Source organism: Chelonoidis abingdonii, chromosome 15 (assembly GCF_003597395.2).
Source record: "Chelonoidis abingdonii isolate Lonesome George chromosome 15, CheloAbing_2.0, whole genome shotgun sequence".
Classification (NCBI taxonomy): domain Eukaryota; kingdom Metazoa; phylum Chordata; order Testudines; family Testudinidae; genus Chelonoidis; species Chelonoidis abingdonii.
Genome location: NC_133783.1, coordinates 34,567,050 through 34,584,335, shown reverse-complemented (window position 1 = coordinate 34,584,335; position 17,286 = coordinate 34,567,050). Strand labels below are relative to the sequence as shown.

At 41.0% G+C, this 17,286-nt stretch overlaps 1 protein-coding gene across 5 annotated transcripts in view; it reads left to right on the top strand.

The window, feature by feature from the left end:
• KIF11 (kinesin family member 11) overlaps window positions 1–17,286 on the top strand; it is a 49,397-nt gene that overhangs the window by 23,002 nt on the left and 9,109 nt on the right. For 4 of the 5 annotated variants that reach the window (XM_032793143.2, XM_032793145.2, XM_032793144.2 and 1 more), the window contains 13 exons: window positions 4,103–4,235; window positions 4,410–4,507; window positions 4,589–4,667; window positions 5,069–5,254; window positions 5,354–5,478; window positions 7,086–7,176; window positions 8,550–8,792; window positions 8,961–9,056; window positions 9,734–9,822; window positions 11,961–12,048; window positions 13,617–13,805; window positions 16,128–16,335; window positions 16,736–16,908. In XM_032793143.2, coding sequence (XP_032649034.1) covers window positions 4,103–4,235; window positions 4,410–4,507; window positions 4,589–4,667; window positions 5,069–5,254; window positions 5,354–5,478; window positions 7,086–7,176; window positions 8,550–8,792; window positions 8,961–9,056; window positions 9,734–9,822; window positions 11,961–12,048; window positions 13,617–13,805; window positions 16,128–16,335; window positions 16,736–16,908 — 1,798 coding nt within the window. Of the gene's footprint in view, window positions 1–4,102; window positions 4,236–4,409; window positions 4,508–4,588; window positions 4,668–5,068; window positions 5,255–5,353; window positions 5,479–7,085; window positions 7,177–8,549; window positions 8,793–8,960; window positions 9,057–9,733; window positions 9,823–11,960; window positions 12,049–13,616; window positions 13,806–16,127; window positions 16,336–16,735; window positions 16,909–17,286 lie in introns of those variants that run through there. The other variant, XM_032793146.2, reaches the window with a different exon arrangement.

Sequence of the window (17,286 nt, the reverse complement as noted above, 5' to 3'; positions counted from 1 at the left end):
TGTCTTGCTAGTTGCTCTTCAAATTCTTTTTTGGCCTTCCTAATTATACTTTTACAAGTGACTTGCCAGAGTTTATGCTGATTTCTGTTTCCAATAGGATTTGATTTCCAATTTTTAAAGGATGTATTTTTGCTTCTGCTTCTGTTTAGCCATGATGGCATTTTTGATCCTCTTATTGTTTGTTTGTTTTTTATTAGGGGTATGCATTTAGTTTGAGCCTCTATTTATGGTATTTTTATGTAGTGTCCATGCAGCTTGCAGGCATTTTACTCTTGTAATTGTTCCTTTTAATTTGCATTTAACTAGCTTCCTAATTTTTGTGTAGTTCCCCTTTTTGTAGTAAATACTACAGTGGTGGGTTTCTTTGGTATTTCCCCTGTCCCCCACACCTTCTCCCCCCCGCCCATGATTTTAAATTTAATTGTATTATGATCACTATTACTGAGCAGTTCAGCTATATTCATCTCTTGGACCAGATCCTGTGTGTCACTTGCCTCTCCCCTTGTGGGCTCCAGGAAGCAGTCATTAATGGGTGGTGTCTAGAAACTTTATCTCTGCATCCTGTTCTGAGGTGTCCAGTGTCCAGTCAATATGGGGTTAGTTAAAATCCCTCATTATTACTGTGTTTTCTGATTTTAGGGTTTTTTTGTTTTTTTGGGGGGGGTAGCTTCTCTTTTCTCCCTGAGGATTTCACAGTCACTGTCGTCATCCTGATCATTTGGTCAGTAGTATGTTCCTGCTTCCATATGCTTATTATTCAAGCATGGGATTTCTTTCTATGTAGAGTCTATGGTACAGTTTGATTCATTTAGGGTTTTTACTATATTTGACTCTGTTTTCTTTTACATATAGTGCCATACCTCCACCAGTACAGTCTACTCTGTTATTTCTATATATTTCGTACCCTGGTATTACTGTGTCTTATTGATTATTATTGTTCCACCAAGTTTCTGTGATGCCTATTATATCTATATCCTCATTTAATACCAGGCACTCCAATTCACCCAGCTTAACATTTTAGATTTCTAACATTTGTATACAAATGCTTGTAAAAATTCTCAATATTTATTTGTCTTTGTGATGACTACATTGGGACTCTTTCGTTTGACTGTTTCCTTTTCAGTTCCCACTGGCACTTTATCAGCTTCTATCCTCTTCTCTTTTCCAGGGAATAGAATATCCCTTTTAATAAATACTCCCCTCAGGAATGTCTGTCTGAACTATGTGCTGCTTTCCCCCATCCCTCAGTTCAAAAATTCCTCTGACCTTTTTACTTTACATGCCAGCAGTCTGGTTCATTTTGGTTTAGTTGGAGCCCATCCTTCCTGTATAGGCTCCTCCTTTCCCCAAAAGTTCCCTAGTTCCTAATAACCTATATCCCTCCTCCCAATGCCGCCATCCCTTCCATACGTTGAAACCTTGCAGTTCTGCCTGTCTTAACTGGCCCTGCATATGGAAGTGGAAGCATTTCAGAGAATGTTACCCTGGAGGCCCTGGATCTCAATCTTTTTAACTAGCATCTTAAATTTAGCCACTAGGACAATACTTCTCAAATGCAGCCACCATGGTTACATGTGGCCACAGCCTTCTGGAAGGTGATTGAGGAGGGGAGTAGCAGCCTCTCCCCCAGGGCCACCAACCATAGTTGGGCCCTCCCCTCCGCCCCATCCCCTCTCGGAGACACAAAACCCCTACATAAATAAACTACAATGATTTAGACTTGTTTTCCCCAAAGTTAATAAAGTATTTTAGGAAAAATTGTCAGAGCAGCCACCAAAAAATTGGTTGCGAGAACCTCCTCACTAGGACCTTTCTCCTACCATTTGCTATGTCTCTGGTACCTACGTGTTCCATGACCACTGTCTCCTCCCCAGCATTGCACATACATCTATCTAGATGTCTTGAGAGGTCTGCAGCCTTTGCACCTGACTAGCAATTCACCATGCAGTTCTTCTGGTCTTCTCAAACCCAACTATCTAGATTTCTAATAATTGAATCCTTTATTACTATTGCCTGTCTCTCCCTAATAAATGGGGTTCCTTCTCATCACTGCGAGAGGATACCATGACATCTGGAAGGAAGGTACAAACTATGGGATTGTTTCCCTTTGCTCCAGCTTGATGTTTGCCTTCCCTGAGACGTTTATGCTCTTCAACGGCACAGAGGCTTTCACACCACAGGGGTGGGGGACGACTCTACTGTGTCCCTGAAAGTCTCATCTATGTACCTCTATCTCCCTTAGCTCCTCCAGTTCAGCCACTCTGGTTTCAAGAGCCCATACTCTCTCTAAGGGGCATGAGTTGCGTGCTCCAAAGGCGTACATATGTCACCTGCCCACAAGGCCGCTAAACTTACATGCTGCATTCAGTGCAACAAATTGGATAGCCCCAACTCTGCTGCTGGACTTCTGCCTGCTTTATTTTTACTCTTGCAGGGGTTTGGTTTGGTTTTTTGGGGCCATTACTGGCCTAAAGTATATGTGTGTGTTAGATGTATATGGCTCTCATGCTCGCTGTCATGCTCCTTCTCAAAACTATCCTGTTTGCTTCTGCTGTTCGTTTAGCTCCTCTGGTTGCTTAGGAGCTGGCTTTTTAAACCTCAGTCCGCCCGGAATTACCCATGCCCCCTTGTCAAGGGACTAGGGATCAAAGGATAGCGGGCTAGAACCTCATTACTTAGCTCTCAGCCTAGCTAGCAGGCTGCTTGGCGCAGCACACAGCCCCCAGAAGAGACTGCAGTGTAAACTTCAATCAAGCAGGCACAGGGCATGCAAGCACACAACAAACAAACAGACAAAAACTCCATTCTGCCTCCTTGCTAAACATCAGTATATATAGCAAATATTAACTGACTCCATAAGTCTAGTATTAGGGTTATTCACACAGTTCTGGACATCCCTATAGCAACCTAGTCCCTTGGACTGAACTCCATCCCTTGGACTGAACTCCACTTTATAGTGGCTCCTGTCCTTTGAAGACAGCAACTCATTAAATGACAAATCATATTTCTATCGAACTTCCCAAGAATCCCTTAAGCAACGTCCCATCTCTGCCCTGCCCTTCAAATATCTGGAAAGCTCTTTTGCTAAAAAAATAAAAAATAATAAAATTGTTTTTTGTTTTTTTGTTAGTGCTTGTGAGTAGGTCTTCATAATAGCAATAATGTATCCGCATTCAAATGGTTCTGGTGATATCTACTGCTCTATTTATAAGCATTGTAAATTTACGTGGTGCCTTAAAAATTGGGTAAGATATTCTTTGTCCCAAGGCCATCAACATGGGATGAAGTTGAGTCCCTCTTTTCTCAACTGTACTCAAGCAATCAGTCTAATGATAAATTTAGTCTATCCCCCATATCAAACCAACTTTAATAGAAGTTTAGCTCTGTATAACCATGTTGGGCAACTTCTTCCATTGCCTTTTTAGCTAACCAAATTGTTTCCTGGTCTTTGGTCTAAGTGAAAGGCTATTCACAACGTTAATAAAAATGTGTGCTTTAGGGTATAACCTGCTCAAAAGGAAATCCTTTCTTTCACAGCTCCATGTAAGAACACTTCACTATTGCATGTGCTTTGTAGGAGGTTGGGCTTTTTCTTCAAACTGTGGATGAAGACCACTGCTGAGAAGTCACAATGACTGACTAGATGTATTGCTAGGGATCCATGGTGGATTACGCTACATTCAAGATTTTCTTATAAAGATGTTTACAATAAGAATTATGCAGTATATTTAACCCTTAGTGAAATATAACTTGGCATATTGTTAGATCAACTGACAAGTCTAAATAAAACTTCACTTTTTTAGTTCACATTAGTTGTTGTATGTGTTTCTCCTGTGTTCTAGATGCAATAAACTTGTTGAAAATGCATGCACAAACAGCAAAATAGCTGCAAACGTGCCAAATATCCATCAAGTACACTCTTTAGTGGTATAAATGTAAATGGGGGAAACCTCTCCTATATTAAGCAAGTACATTTTGCTGATTATACTGCACAAGCGCTATGCTGCTTTTGGATTTTTAAACCAAAATGCAAGCACCACTTAGTCACCTGATTCATATCCTTGCTGATGAGAAAGATGTATTCTTAAATCTTGTCTTTTAGGCCCTTTAATGTGTCGGAGCGCAAAGCAAACTCTCATGCTGTAGTAGATTGTGACCATGCAAGAAAGGAAGTTAGCGTCCGTACTGGAGGAGTAACCGATAAGACAGCAAGGAAGACTTACACGTTTGATATGGTAACTCTTCTTTGTGTCACTGACTTCTAGATGTCTGCTGGAAAAATTTTCCCTCTAAATATGGAAAAAATTTCCCTCTAAATAATCAGTCATGGAGTTGTACTATATGCTAATTTCAAGTGGGAAACACATCAGACTGTCGCTAAATGTGATATACTGACTTTGCCTCAACAGGTCTTCGGAGCTCAAGCAAAACAAATTGAGGTTTACCGGAATGTTGTCTGTCCTATTTTGGATGAAGTTATTATGGGATACAACTGTACTGTGTTTGCGTAAGTGCCTCAAACTACTTTCTTAACATGTTAACTTCAGTTTCAAGTATATACTTTTAATCTTCAAATTCTGCCACACAGCTACGGCCAAACTGGTACAGGAAAAACCTTCACAATGGAAGGGGAGAGATCACCTAATGAAGAATATACATGGGAAGAGGTAAATCTGACCTCCTATGTAAAGCTTGTTAGCTGAGTTGTAATTCAATGTGAGTATATTGCAGAAGGCTAGCTGTAGCTAATGAAAACATGGTTGGAACTGGTCTCTTGCAAGTATGCTGAAGCTCTCATTTCAGACTCACATACTCTAACATTAAGAGTTTACCATTAAACATCGTTTTTTAAAATTATGAATATTCTCTTAAATAAACCTGATTTTGTTTCAAACCTGTCTGCAAGCTCTGAAAATTATCCTATGAAGAATGGTCCATTTGTGTCACTCTCATCTTTAAAACAAGTTATGTTGATTTACCTAAACCTAGTTCTCCTCTTTATGCTCACTGTCCCTTTAGTCTTCTCTTGGCACTGGTATTTCATAACTCATCTGTGCTTTAATTATAGGATCCACTAGCTGGTATAATCCCCCGTACACTGCATCAAATATTTGAAAAACTTTCAGACAATGGTACAGAATTTTCTGTGAAAGTCTCCCTGTTGGAAATCTACAATGAGGAGCTTTTTGATCTTTTGAATCCCTCTCCTGATGTAGGGGAGAGACTTCAAATGTTTGATGACCCCCGTAACAAGGTACAAATCTGAATTCTAAAACTTAAGTGGGGCTCTTGGAATGACTAAATAAAGATGTGTGACAAAAAAGATGTGTAACATAAACTCCTGTCTTGACAGAGGGGTGTGATTATCAAAGGATTGGAAGAAATAACTGTGCACAACAAGGATGAAGTGTATCAGATTTTGGAAAGAGGAGCAGCGAAAAGAACAACTGCAGCTACTTACATGAATGCATACTCTAGGTACAAAACTTTCCTCTTATAAGATGTAATATTTTTGATGTAACAAACCTGGTGTGACTAAAACAGTCACTGTTTTGAAATTATACTGAACCCTGCTTGAGCTTGTGGTCCCCATATTAGTTTAGGCTCTCAAGATTAGGCCTCTACTGTGGCTTTGTAAGTCACACCTCTATCATCCTGCAGGATGTGGAGAGTGCAGCACAACACAGGCACACCTGGAAGCATTCTGCCTTAGGAAGACACAGGTAGGCAAAATGCCTGTGGTCATGTGCATAGGTAGCTCTTTTTGAGGGGCAGCATACTGCTTCTAGACTCGGCCTCCTCACTCATGATGTCCAGTCAACACAAGCACCAGAATGCTGCCAGACCTCTGCCAACATGCACAAGGGAAAAAACATTCCTCGATATGGTACCTGAAATAACAACACTTAATATTAACTCAAGTACTAAGTTTAGCTTTTGAAGCTTTGTGACAAATGCCTGGCTAGGCAAAAGGCAAACAAAAAGCCTGATTCCCCTAGGAGTGAGTGAGTGAAAAGTGTAGTGGCATGTACTAATATGGACTGAAACTAATTCCCCCTGGAATATAGGCCTGGTTGATATAGCTATGTTGGTCAGGGTCATGAAAAATCCATACCCCTGACCTTACTTCACTATTCTGACCTAACTCTCAGTGTAGATGCACTGTGCTAATGGAAGAACGATTCAGTTGATGTAGCTACCATCCAGAGAGGTGGAGTTCCTACATTGATTGTGGGAAACCTCTTCCATCAATGTAGAATGTGTCTGTGCTACAGGGTTATGCTGACATAGCTACAGCAATGTAGCTATGCAGATATAGTGTCTGTAGTGTAAATATACCTACAGAGATCACATACTTATGGTGTGCTGTAGTCACTTAGCTGATAGCCCTTTCTTGGAAAGATAGTTTCCTTCTCTCTAGCCACCCTTCTGTATGTTCTCAGACAGAAGCATCTGCACATTGGTGGTGTCGCCAGTGTTTATTGCATATCCCTTACCAATGTCACAGTGGTGGTGAGACTTGTAAATAGGATTCTGTCAAGCTAAAAATAAGTCCTAAGCTTTACTAATGTCTTAGATAAAAATTGAATTTTAAATTTTTATCACTAAATATTGCTTGCTTGTATTTACATAGCTTGGACAATAAAAATGCTTTTCAGATTCTCCTATATTGTACCTGTGTGAACCTAGTGCATTGGTTACAAATACTACAGGGCATGTTTGTTTTTCTTTTTTTAACGCTTCCATAAGTTGAGTGTATAAAAATATTTGTAGAGTTTATTGCTTTTATGTCTTCATAAATTTTTTTCCCGAAACCTAAACATTGGGCTGAATTTTCTGATACTGACCCTTCTTTATTGTTAGTGCCTTTCAGAGGATCTCATTTTTAAAGGGCCTATTTAGAAGCATGCTTAGTAAAATAAGATGTTGTATTAGAAAAATGCCCACTATAAAAATCAATGAGCCAAATTTATCCCTGGTACAAGTCCACTGATATCAGTAGCACTTAAGTGATTGTCTTGCAAAAAGAAGAAAAGTTGGTTTTATTGGGATGTCTGTTTTAAACTGACTGACTTATTTTGCAGTCGTTCACACTCTGTGTTTTCAGTCACCATACACATGAAAGAAACTACAATAGATGGAGAAGAGCTTGTTAAAATTGGGAAACTAAACTTGGTAAGTATCTGCATTAAACTCCAGAGTTTTATGAAGGTGACAATCCTAGAATAACAAACTAGAAGAAAATAAAGCTTTGCCTCCTTGTCTCAGTTGAACAACTGACATTAATTCATAGGAGAGGCACTTATGCTATGTCTACACTGCACTTTTGTTAATACTTTTGTCGGTCAGGGGTGGGGGTGGGGAGTCAGGAAGGAGCAACCCCTGACCGAAAAAAGTTTTAATGACAAAAAGCACCAGTGTGGATAGTCCTTTATCAGTGGGAGATGGTCTCCCACTGACAAAGCTACTGCCCCTCATTGGGGGTGGTTTTATTTTGCCAGCAGACTAGAGCAGCTACACTGCATACCTTACAGCTGCACCGCTGTAGTATCACAGCGGTGCCACTGCAAGGTAGGCAGTCTTAGATACTTTTGAAAATCCTTCTCGGTTTGTCTGTACCTTCTTAAAAATCTGGCCCTATGTTGTTAGACCATGCATTTTTGTGTCCTGCATAAATAAGTGGTGAGTGTCACTGATTAGTATATGTCTGTATGTAACTATACCAAATTCAGAGTTGTTTTGTGAATGCTATATTGACTGTAAATATCTTTGTGCCTTCATCTTGGACTGGTATTCCAGGAGGTGTCAGGAGAAATGCTTGCACCCAGCAGAGGACTAACAATAGAGAACAATCTGGAATCATTAATCTGGATGGTCTTCTATTCAAATGGAAGCACTATAAGACAACTCTGCTGGCTGTAGCCTAGGGGAACCAGCTTTACCAGATTTGACTGGATGGGCCTGGTAACCAAGCAACTGATTGAGGTGTATTTCATACATTTAAAAAACAGGTTATGTGATTAAATTTATAGGCAGCAGGTTTGATACAAACAAGAGGAAGTTGGTGGTTTCATATACAGTGCACAACTAACCTGTGAAACTCATTGTCATGGGATGTTGTGGTTGCCAAAAGTATAACTGGGTTCATGAATTATCCAGTTCTTTTTTGGTGGGTGGGTCCAACAAGGGCTATTAGCCAAGATGGTCAGGGACACAACCCCATACTTGGGGTCATCCTAAACCTCTGACTACCAGAAGCCAGGAATGGAAGATGGAGTGGATCATGCCATAATTTTCCTATTCATAATTGCCACCCTAAAACCGTGGTACAGGCCACTGTTGGAGAAGGCTGGACCATTGGTCTGACCCAGTATGGCAGCTCTTATGTTTTTATGAAGCCATTGAGAAGAATATACAATAGACACTCCTAAGTCTTAGGGAAGCTAGGTTGTACACATAGTGGCATATTGATATTTTGGAAATCCTTCTTTATCTTCAGCTTTACAAGATAGGAGTTGTTACAGATTTCATTTTTTTTCTCCTTTCAGGTTGATCTTGCAGGAAGTGAAAACATTGGTCGTTCTGGAGCAGTTGACAAAAGAGCTCGTGAAGCTGGAAATATCAATCAGTCTCTGCTTACTCTGGGGAGAGTTATTACTGCTCTTGTAGAAAGAACCCCACATATTCCATACAGGGAATCTAAACTCACTAGAATCCTGCAGGATTCTCTTGGAGGGCGTACAAAAACATCTATAATTGCCACAGTTTCTCCTGCATCTGTAAATCTTGAGGTAAAGACTTGACCCTGCCTACCTTTGTGCAAGCTGATCCATCCTACATTGTTGTTAGTGGGATACTTATTTCAGCAGTCTAAATTTTATACAAAAGTTCAGATGAAGTACTGAAATCTTAAACCTTCATCTAGAGGTCATGTGTCTGTCTTTTGCACTTTTATACAGGAAACTTTGAGCACTCTAGAATATGCACATAGAGCAAAGAATATCATGAATAAGCCTGAAGTTAACCAGAAGCTGACAAAAAAAGCTCTCATTAAGGTAACTTTCCAGTATGCTTTCACAAATTAAAGGTTAGCTACATTTATTTCTGTCAGGCCAGCCAAATTGCTGAGCCTTGGCAATGTTACCATTTCACCATGTCCTGTAGGCACCACTTTAGTGATGAGAGGGGTGTTCAGTCTTAACTGAACAGTCCCTACTGATTCAGCTTTTGGCCCTTTTGCTAAAATTGCCAATCAGGGTACTGGTTACAACTTTTGATGTGGATACCTGTTCAGATGGTACCAACTAAAATCTGGCAAAATATTAACACAATGTGTGCTTCAACTCAGACACACGCATCCCAGACTCTCATACAGTTGATCAGTCATTAAGGTTTGACAGATAACACAGCATATCAGATAAAACGGACCCTTAGTAAGAGAATTTTATAGGTGGTTATTTTAAGATGTTAGACACTGCCTAGTTAAATTTTACTGTTGAGCACTATCGCTTTACATCTAATCAAATGTATTTAATGAGAGGTTCTGCAATGCTGTAACTGCTTTCAAAATGTGAAACTAACACTTAAAACATTTTACCTTCCGTATAAAATTTTTTTAATGGTATGTGTAACATCTTACAGTGTAACAACCACTTGCTAACTTGAAATCAAAGTAGAAATGTAATTTATCAAACTGGGGTCTTCGGTCTTTTACAGATCATTTTTGTTACAGGAATATACAGAGGAGATTGAACGCCTAAAACGAGATCTTGCTGCTGCACGAGAGAAAAATGGAATCTATATTTCTGCTGAAAACTATGAGTGAGTCCTTGACTATTGCAAAACCTGGTGTGTCAAGCATGGCAACTACATCCTCAAATGTAACATAATTTATAGGAGCATTTGTACCTGTAAGAACTGCGGCTATACAAAGTCAGTTTCTCTAAACCAGTGGTCCCCAAACTTTTCAGGGTTACAAACTTCCCACCCTCCCATTACCTCTATCTGTGCCCACTAGGGCTGGGAGGTGAGGGCTGAGACTGGGGCCACAGGTGGGGTTGGGGCGGGGAGCGCAACCAAGGCTGGGGGCAGGAGTGAAGCAGAGCCGCAGCTGGGCCACAGTGGAGGCTAGCAGAAGCGTCCATGGCCGGGTGTGGCTCTGCTCCTGGCCCTAGCCTCAGCTTCGGGAATGGAGCTGTGGCCAGGAGCTGAGGCTGGGGGCAGGAGTGGAGCCAGAGCCGCAGGTGGGGGCTGGGTACTGTTCCTTCCCCACCTCCCGTGGATGCTGGCCCATGTTGTACTTAAAGTACTGCACAGGATCTTTTCAGGAGAAATAAGGCAAAGCACCACATTTACTGGTAATACATGTAGTAATTAACACTGTATCTTATGCATATGATATATATTACACTCATGCACTCACACAAGCACACTCCGTCTTGTTGTTGTTACCAATTAGTTGCTCCTCTTAACTTCACTGGCCAGTTGGGTTAGATGGGGGAGGGGTGGAGCTGGGCTTCTGCTGATCCTGAATGATATTCCCATGTTGACAAGACGAGACTCAGGGTCCTCTGCAAGACACCTTCACGTTTTTAGCAGCTTCCCGGTCACGCAAATCTATACCAGATTTAAAATCTGTATGTGTGTCCATTGTTCCTTTGTGCTGCTTTTTTCTGGTGTTATCCCAATGCTGTTCAAAGAGGGTGTTTTCAAAAGAAGGTGCTTGCTTCTAACCAAGGCCGTCAATATGTCTGCTCATCTTTAGTAAGCCCACTTGACATGTTTTATTATTCTTAGGTCTGGCTTCCATCCCCTTTCCAAGGGTTGCAGCTGTCTGGAGGTACTTGCCTTCCACGCCTCATTCACACCTCATTCATTCAAGAGGGCAATTGATTAAAAAGTGATGGGGGGAGATCTTATTCTACTCCCAGCAAAATGACTTTTTTTTAACATTATACCAAGACTCAATACAAAGTTTTTTATATAAGGATCTGATACAAAGTTGTATGAAAATAGAGGCATAATACAAAGTCATATGAAAGTTATGTGAAGATGCTTAATGCAGAGATTTATCTACACCCAGGCCTTCAAATGTTCCTCTGTGCCCATCTAGGGGGGCATGCCCCACAGTCTGGGGACCTCTGCTCTAAATTCTTATCTGCCTCAATACCTGTGAGTGCATTGGTCAATAAATAGTTCATCTGAAGGAAGGAACACACGGTGGTTCTTTTACATTATACTGTCCAAATTAAATTGGCACCAATCCTTGTTGCATTTGAATGAATAATATTTATTATGGATGTATTAGGAGGAGTGTTGTAAACAAGACATGAGAAGTAATTTTTCTGCTCTAGTCCACGCTGATTAGGCCTCAGTTGGAGTATTGTGTCCAGTTCTGGGTGCCACATTTGAGGAAAGATGTGGACAAACTGGAGAAAGTCCAGAGAACAACAACAAAAATTATTAAAGGCCTAGAAAATATGGGTTTGTTTAGTCTAGGGAAGAGAAGACTGAGAGGGGACATAACAGTTTTCAAGTACATAAAAGGTTGATACAAGGAGGAGGGAGAGCAAAATTATTCTCCCTAACATCTAAGGAGAGGACAAGAAGCAATGGGCTTAAACTGCAGCATGGGTAGTTTAGGTCGGACGTTAGGAAAAGCTTCCTAACTATCAGGTGGTTAAGCACTGGAATAAATCACCTAGGAAGACTATGTAATCTCCATCACTGGAGATTTTTAAAAGCAGGTTAGACAAACAGCTTGGATGGTCTTAATATTTAGCACTACCATGAATGCAGGGGACTGAACTAGATGCCCTCTCGAGGTCCCTTCCAGTGGTACGAGTCTATGATTCTAAAGTTTATATGGAAAGTAGGGTAAAGGTACCGTTAACATAACCGTGCAGCATGAGAAGCAGTAGGTAACTATTAAATCAGTCATGTTACACTTGTTATTTTAGAGCTCTTAATGGAAAAGTGACAGTTCAAGAGGAACAAATTGCAGAGTATATTGAGAAAATTAGTGCCATGGAGGAAGAAGTGAAAAGAGTAAGTGAAGTCTTTTAACAATACTTTTCTGCAAACAAGAAACTTGGGGGAGGGGACAACTAGATCAAAGAGAGGAGCTTGATGTGATATTTTTAGAAACTCCAGACTGATCATTGTGAGTTTACATCTTGTAAATCTAAATCTTTCTGATGATGTTTGTAGTTCTTGCATAATTTAATATGTTCAGTCAGAAAAGAACAAAGGTAGAGCTGCCTGAAACTCAGGATTTCTTGTTTGCAAGAAACTGAGATTTCAAAACTTGGCTTCCAATTTTGACCTAAACCAGTTTTTTCTATACTTTTGACAAACCATAAAGGGGGGGGGGGAGGGGGTATTTCAGAAGCAGATGCATGATGTTTCTGAAACAGAATAGTTGACATTCTCGTCAGTTTTGCCGCTGTCTTGGAGCACATATCCTGGCAGCCTGTCCCAGGACCTCCAGGCTCCTGACTCCATGTTTTGTAGCTTGAAAGTCCTGAGAACCCCAGCCATGTCAGATTTCTTATGGCTCCCTGGTGTGTAGCTGGGATTCTGGAAGCCCTGGCAAGGTGAGGCTTCCCTAGAGCTGTGGACCCTTGAAGCCCAGGTGAGTTGAAAGGGAACCAGACAAGTTTCCTAAGGAAAACCTGCCTGGCCAGCAAGGTTCTGATGGTGCACTGGCTGAGATGAGATTCAACAAAAGTTTGTCTCACTAGTCTCACTTTTGCAATACACTTTGGTTCCAGCAAACTGGCACTTTGTGACCACGTCTAAACAAAGGCTGTTTGTATACCAATGGTACTTTAGGAAGCTTAGTCAGTGTGCTTAGTCAGTTTTGTGAAGCTGAAGCTAAACTTCAAACCTCCTAATCAAAAATAATTATTTGAAAGGGAAACCCAATGCTTTACTCCTTACTAAGTGTGGCTTTTCACTTTGGTAACTTGTAACAGCATAATGCAGTATTCCACTTGAGTTTTAAGCTTGCCTTAGCTTAACATTGCTCTGATGGACTTTCAACAAAAAATTGGATTCTAAAATGTTCTTTTCTGGATGGATTAGCATTTACTTTTCAGGGGTTGTGTGAGAAAAGGTGACTTTTCACTGCACATGTGCAATAGGCTAAATCTGAGAATAAGAAACATTCTCCAAGATCTGGAACTACAAAGTTATCAAATATTGATGTTACAAGTCTTGCTTTTAGCTAAATTAAGTAATATTAATTGAATCTCTTTCCTCCTTGTATTTGGTTAGGCTGATTTTAATGGGAGAACCTTAAGATGTAATTATTCTACAGAACTTTTCCTTGTGATTAATCATCTTTTCTTGTTTTGGAGAAAAGTGTCATTGGTACTTGTTTTGAGACATATTCAAGTTTAGTGTACAAGGTCTCAAATATCAAACATACTGCTTAGAACTGAGACTGCATTTGTAATTAACCAGTCATCTGATAATTTGGCATAAATCACATTTTTGGGGGAGAAGATATTCTTCCTAATGAATATATGATTTGGAAGTATGGCTAAGTTGGTCTTCAGAATTCTGAAAATCAATATCTCCTCATTAACTGCATTATTTCAATTTCACTTTAGGTCACTGAGCTGTTCATGGCTAATAAAAATGAACTTGAACAATGCAAAATGAATCTGCAGATCAGGGCAAGAGAACTGGAAGACACTCAGAAAAACTTGCAAGAAACCAAGATTCAACTTGTGGAGGAGGAATATGTGGCTTCAGCTTTGGAGAGCACTGAAGAAAAGCTGCATGGCACTGCTAGCGAGGTTATTGCATTTCTGATAACTAATTGCAGGTGTAACTTCCCATACTCTCTAAGCAATTCTATCGATAATATGCTTAATCTTAAAGGGAATGACTTGTGAAAACTGTACTGGTACAGTATCTTGCAAACTGATCTTAAAACTGAAGACTGGAACAGACTTATGAACTGACTCACTCCACAGTGATGGGGAGGGGACATCACTTGAGATGGCAAGTTTGTTTGTGACAGTTTGATGATTGACTATTCACGAACCAGCATGCTGCCTTCCTCAGAGTCATCCTGCCCTAAAAGCTCTGAGCTCCAGTGTCTTCCAATCTGCATCACCCCAGAGTGCGGTGAACTAGCAAATGCTTATTCTACATGGCAACTCAAGGGATGGCCTCCAGCCCTAAATGGGATAAACTGTCCTATAAAATTATGGGGGAGAACTAGGGTGCAAACACTTTGTAGAGGAGGTCTGCAGTAAAGTTCTATAATATGTTTTATACTAACTGAGTGAACTGCTCACCAAATAGTGTTATGTGCCACTGTTACACTTTGGGGCATATTGATAACTTCATGTTTAGTACTGCTCTTAATTCTGACAGCAGTGACTTGCTGTAGAAAAGTTTGCTTTTTCTTCAAAGTGGTAAATCTTGTATCTATATTTACAACTCTTCTTTTTCTATATTCCTGTTGAGTTCTTTCTTGTAACAAATGGAGGTGGTTTATTTGCTACTCCTGGGGGAATTCTGTGCTATTGTGCATGTGCAGAATTTATGTCCCACGCAGATTTCTTTGCTTCCCTGCAGAAAAATGACTTACTATCAGGGAAACAAAGGGAAGCCACAAGAGTGGTCATGCAACCCTCCTAGCAGTATGTTTTGGGTGCCCAGGGCAGCTGGCAGAGAAGTAAATCACTGTGGGGCAGAGGGTGGGACTGGGGAAGACCCGACTGGTGGCTCCTACCCTGCACCAGATTCAGCTGCTAGTCCTGGCTTCTGGAACCGGGTCAGACCCAGCTACAGGAAGCTCTGCAAACTCCCCAGTCCTGCTTTCTGCGCCCATCGCACCTCAGCTGCAGGGGAGAATCCTTGTACTGGAAGCTGCTCCCCCATCAGCCCTACCCCCATGCATCCAGACATCCACACACTGAGACCCTCCCACTGAGCATCATCCCCCCACACACACACTCAGGAATCCCCACCCCCGATGAGCCCCAGTCCCCCTGCACCTGGGCCACCCTGATGAGCCAACCGCGCCTGGATCCCCGCCCCACTGAGCCCCAACCAACTGCACCTGGATCCCCACCAATCCCCACTCCCACAGCATCTGGACCCCCCCACCAAGTCCTCTACACTCAGACCATCCTGCTGAGCACCAATCACCTTCACTTGGACATCCTCCCCGCCCCCCCCAGAGTCTCATTATGTTACACCCAGAACCCCCCAAGCCCCTCTGCATCCATTACCCCCACTGAGCTGCTTGCATCCAGATTTCCCCACACAGAACCCTCTCAATCCACACCTGGATCCCCCCACACTAAGCCCCTCCATGCTTGGATCTTGCCTTGCTGAGCCTGTCTGCGCACACCGGCTGCACCTGGCACAGAGAGGCAGGGCCCTGGGATGTTTCTGGGGAATGCCTGGTCCTTGCGCTGTGTCACGGTTGGGTGCAGCCTCGCTGATGAGTCCGTGTTCAGGGCAGGGCTACACAGTGATCTCCCACCTCTGCAGCCAGTTGCCTGTGCTCCCCAGTGCCATGCTGGAGCCTCCACATTTATTTGACAAATAAAATTTTTCAAAATTTTAAAATATGTGCATAATTTTTATTTTTTTGGCACAGAATTTTTATGTTTTTGGCACAGAATGCCCTCGGGAGTAATTGGCAGGCAAACTATGTTGTCAAATTCTATATTATTCACTATAAAAGTAGTGGGAAACCACCTAAATGTCAGAGTCCTAGTGAAGCATGCCACCATGCTCCTTTGCTTTCTATTGTCCTATTTTTGGGACAATGGTTGCTGTGATGTTAAAGCATTGGTGTGTCACTTCTCAAAGTTAGTAAGAGTAAACAATGTCTTGTCTGCAACTGTCTGAATGCCTAAGCATCTGATCGTAATTTACACAAGGATTAAGAAATTAACTGTAGTGATATACAAAGCATGTTAATGCAAACTCTTGGCTTCCCTTCTCTAGGGATGCAACTCCTACTTTAAACAATATGTTTAAGTTTTCATCATCTAAGTTAAACGAAGACTATAGTACACCCTTCTGTTATGTTTTGAGGCTGAAGTGGTTCATCTGAAGATTGACAATGTAACTTTTTTTTAATTTTATTTTAGTTGCTTAATACAGTTGAAGAAACAACAAAAGATGTGTCTGGTCTACATGCAAAACTAGATCGTAAAAAAGTAGTTGATCAACACAATGCAGAAGCCCAGCACAGATTTGCAGGACAAATGAATGCTCTGTTTAGCAAAATACAAGATTCTGTTAATGAGAACAGTTTCAAACAGCAACAAATGATAGAATCTTACACTAATTTAGTTGGTAAGTGTAACAAGTTTATATCAGTCTATCTTCTGACTTCTTACATGAACTCTATGCAGCAGAAATAACACAGGCTTTCCTAAAATTGATATGACATGACATAAGGACCAGGCTTTACCTAAAATACTAGAGCTGAATTTTTTCACACTGATAGTCCAAGTTGAGTAATCATACCCATACAGCAAAGGTTATGCCCAAACATCCACTTCAATTTCCTGTGTTGTAGGCAACAGTTGTGACTGATGAGAGGCACTGTTTCTGGTCAGGGCAAACTATTTGTTTGTTCTTGTCCTAGTACCACATTATTAGCATATCCTAACATGAACCCTTATCCTCTTATGCCATAGGACTGTTGGGAAAACTCTTTACAAAGTTTGTAATGTTCTGTTTACCTTTGTAGGTCACCTTCTGTCTGCCAGCTCTTCAACCACTAATGTTATTGCATCAGCCATATCTTCATCTTTTGCCTCTGTTGTGGAAATGCTGTCTGCTGAAACTTCTTGGGTTTCTGAAAAAATACTAGAACAGGAGACTCTGTCAGTAAAAAATAAAGCTGAGTTGAAGAGATTGATGGTTAGTTAATCTAGATGCTCTTGAGTTATTTTGGGAATATGGATCTTTCCTGCTTTTAAAGGGCCTCCATAAACTTGGTCTAGTCAAGTTAATAAAAATAACTTTCAGTTCAGGAGCTGTATCAGAGCCCTCAATTGCATGGTTACTGAATCTTTAGGGCTTGAAGTAAGATGATGGGCCATTGTTGCAGGCTTTTTAGAAGTAGGTTGGTATTGGTTTATACTCTGGTCACATGTTCAAGGCTATCTTCCCAAACAGAAGGTCTGGAAACTTTTTTTTCTAATGATTGTTGAGATTCTGGAGCACAATTCTACAGCAAAGGAAATTCTGGAGCAAATTTTGCAATTGCAGAATACACAGGGCCCTGAATATATTCAA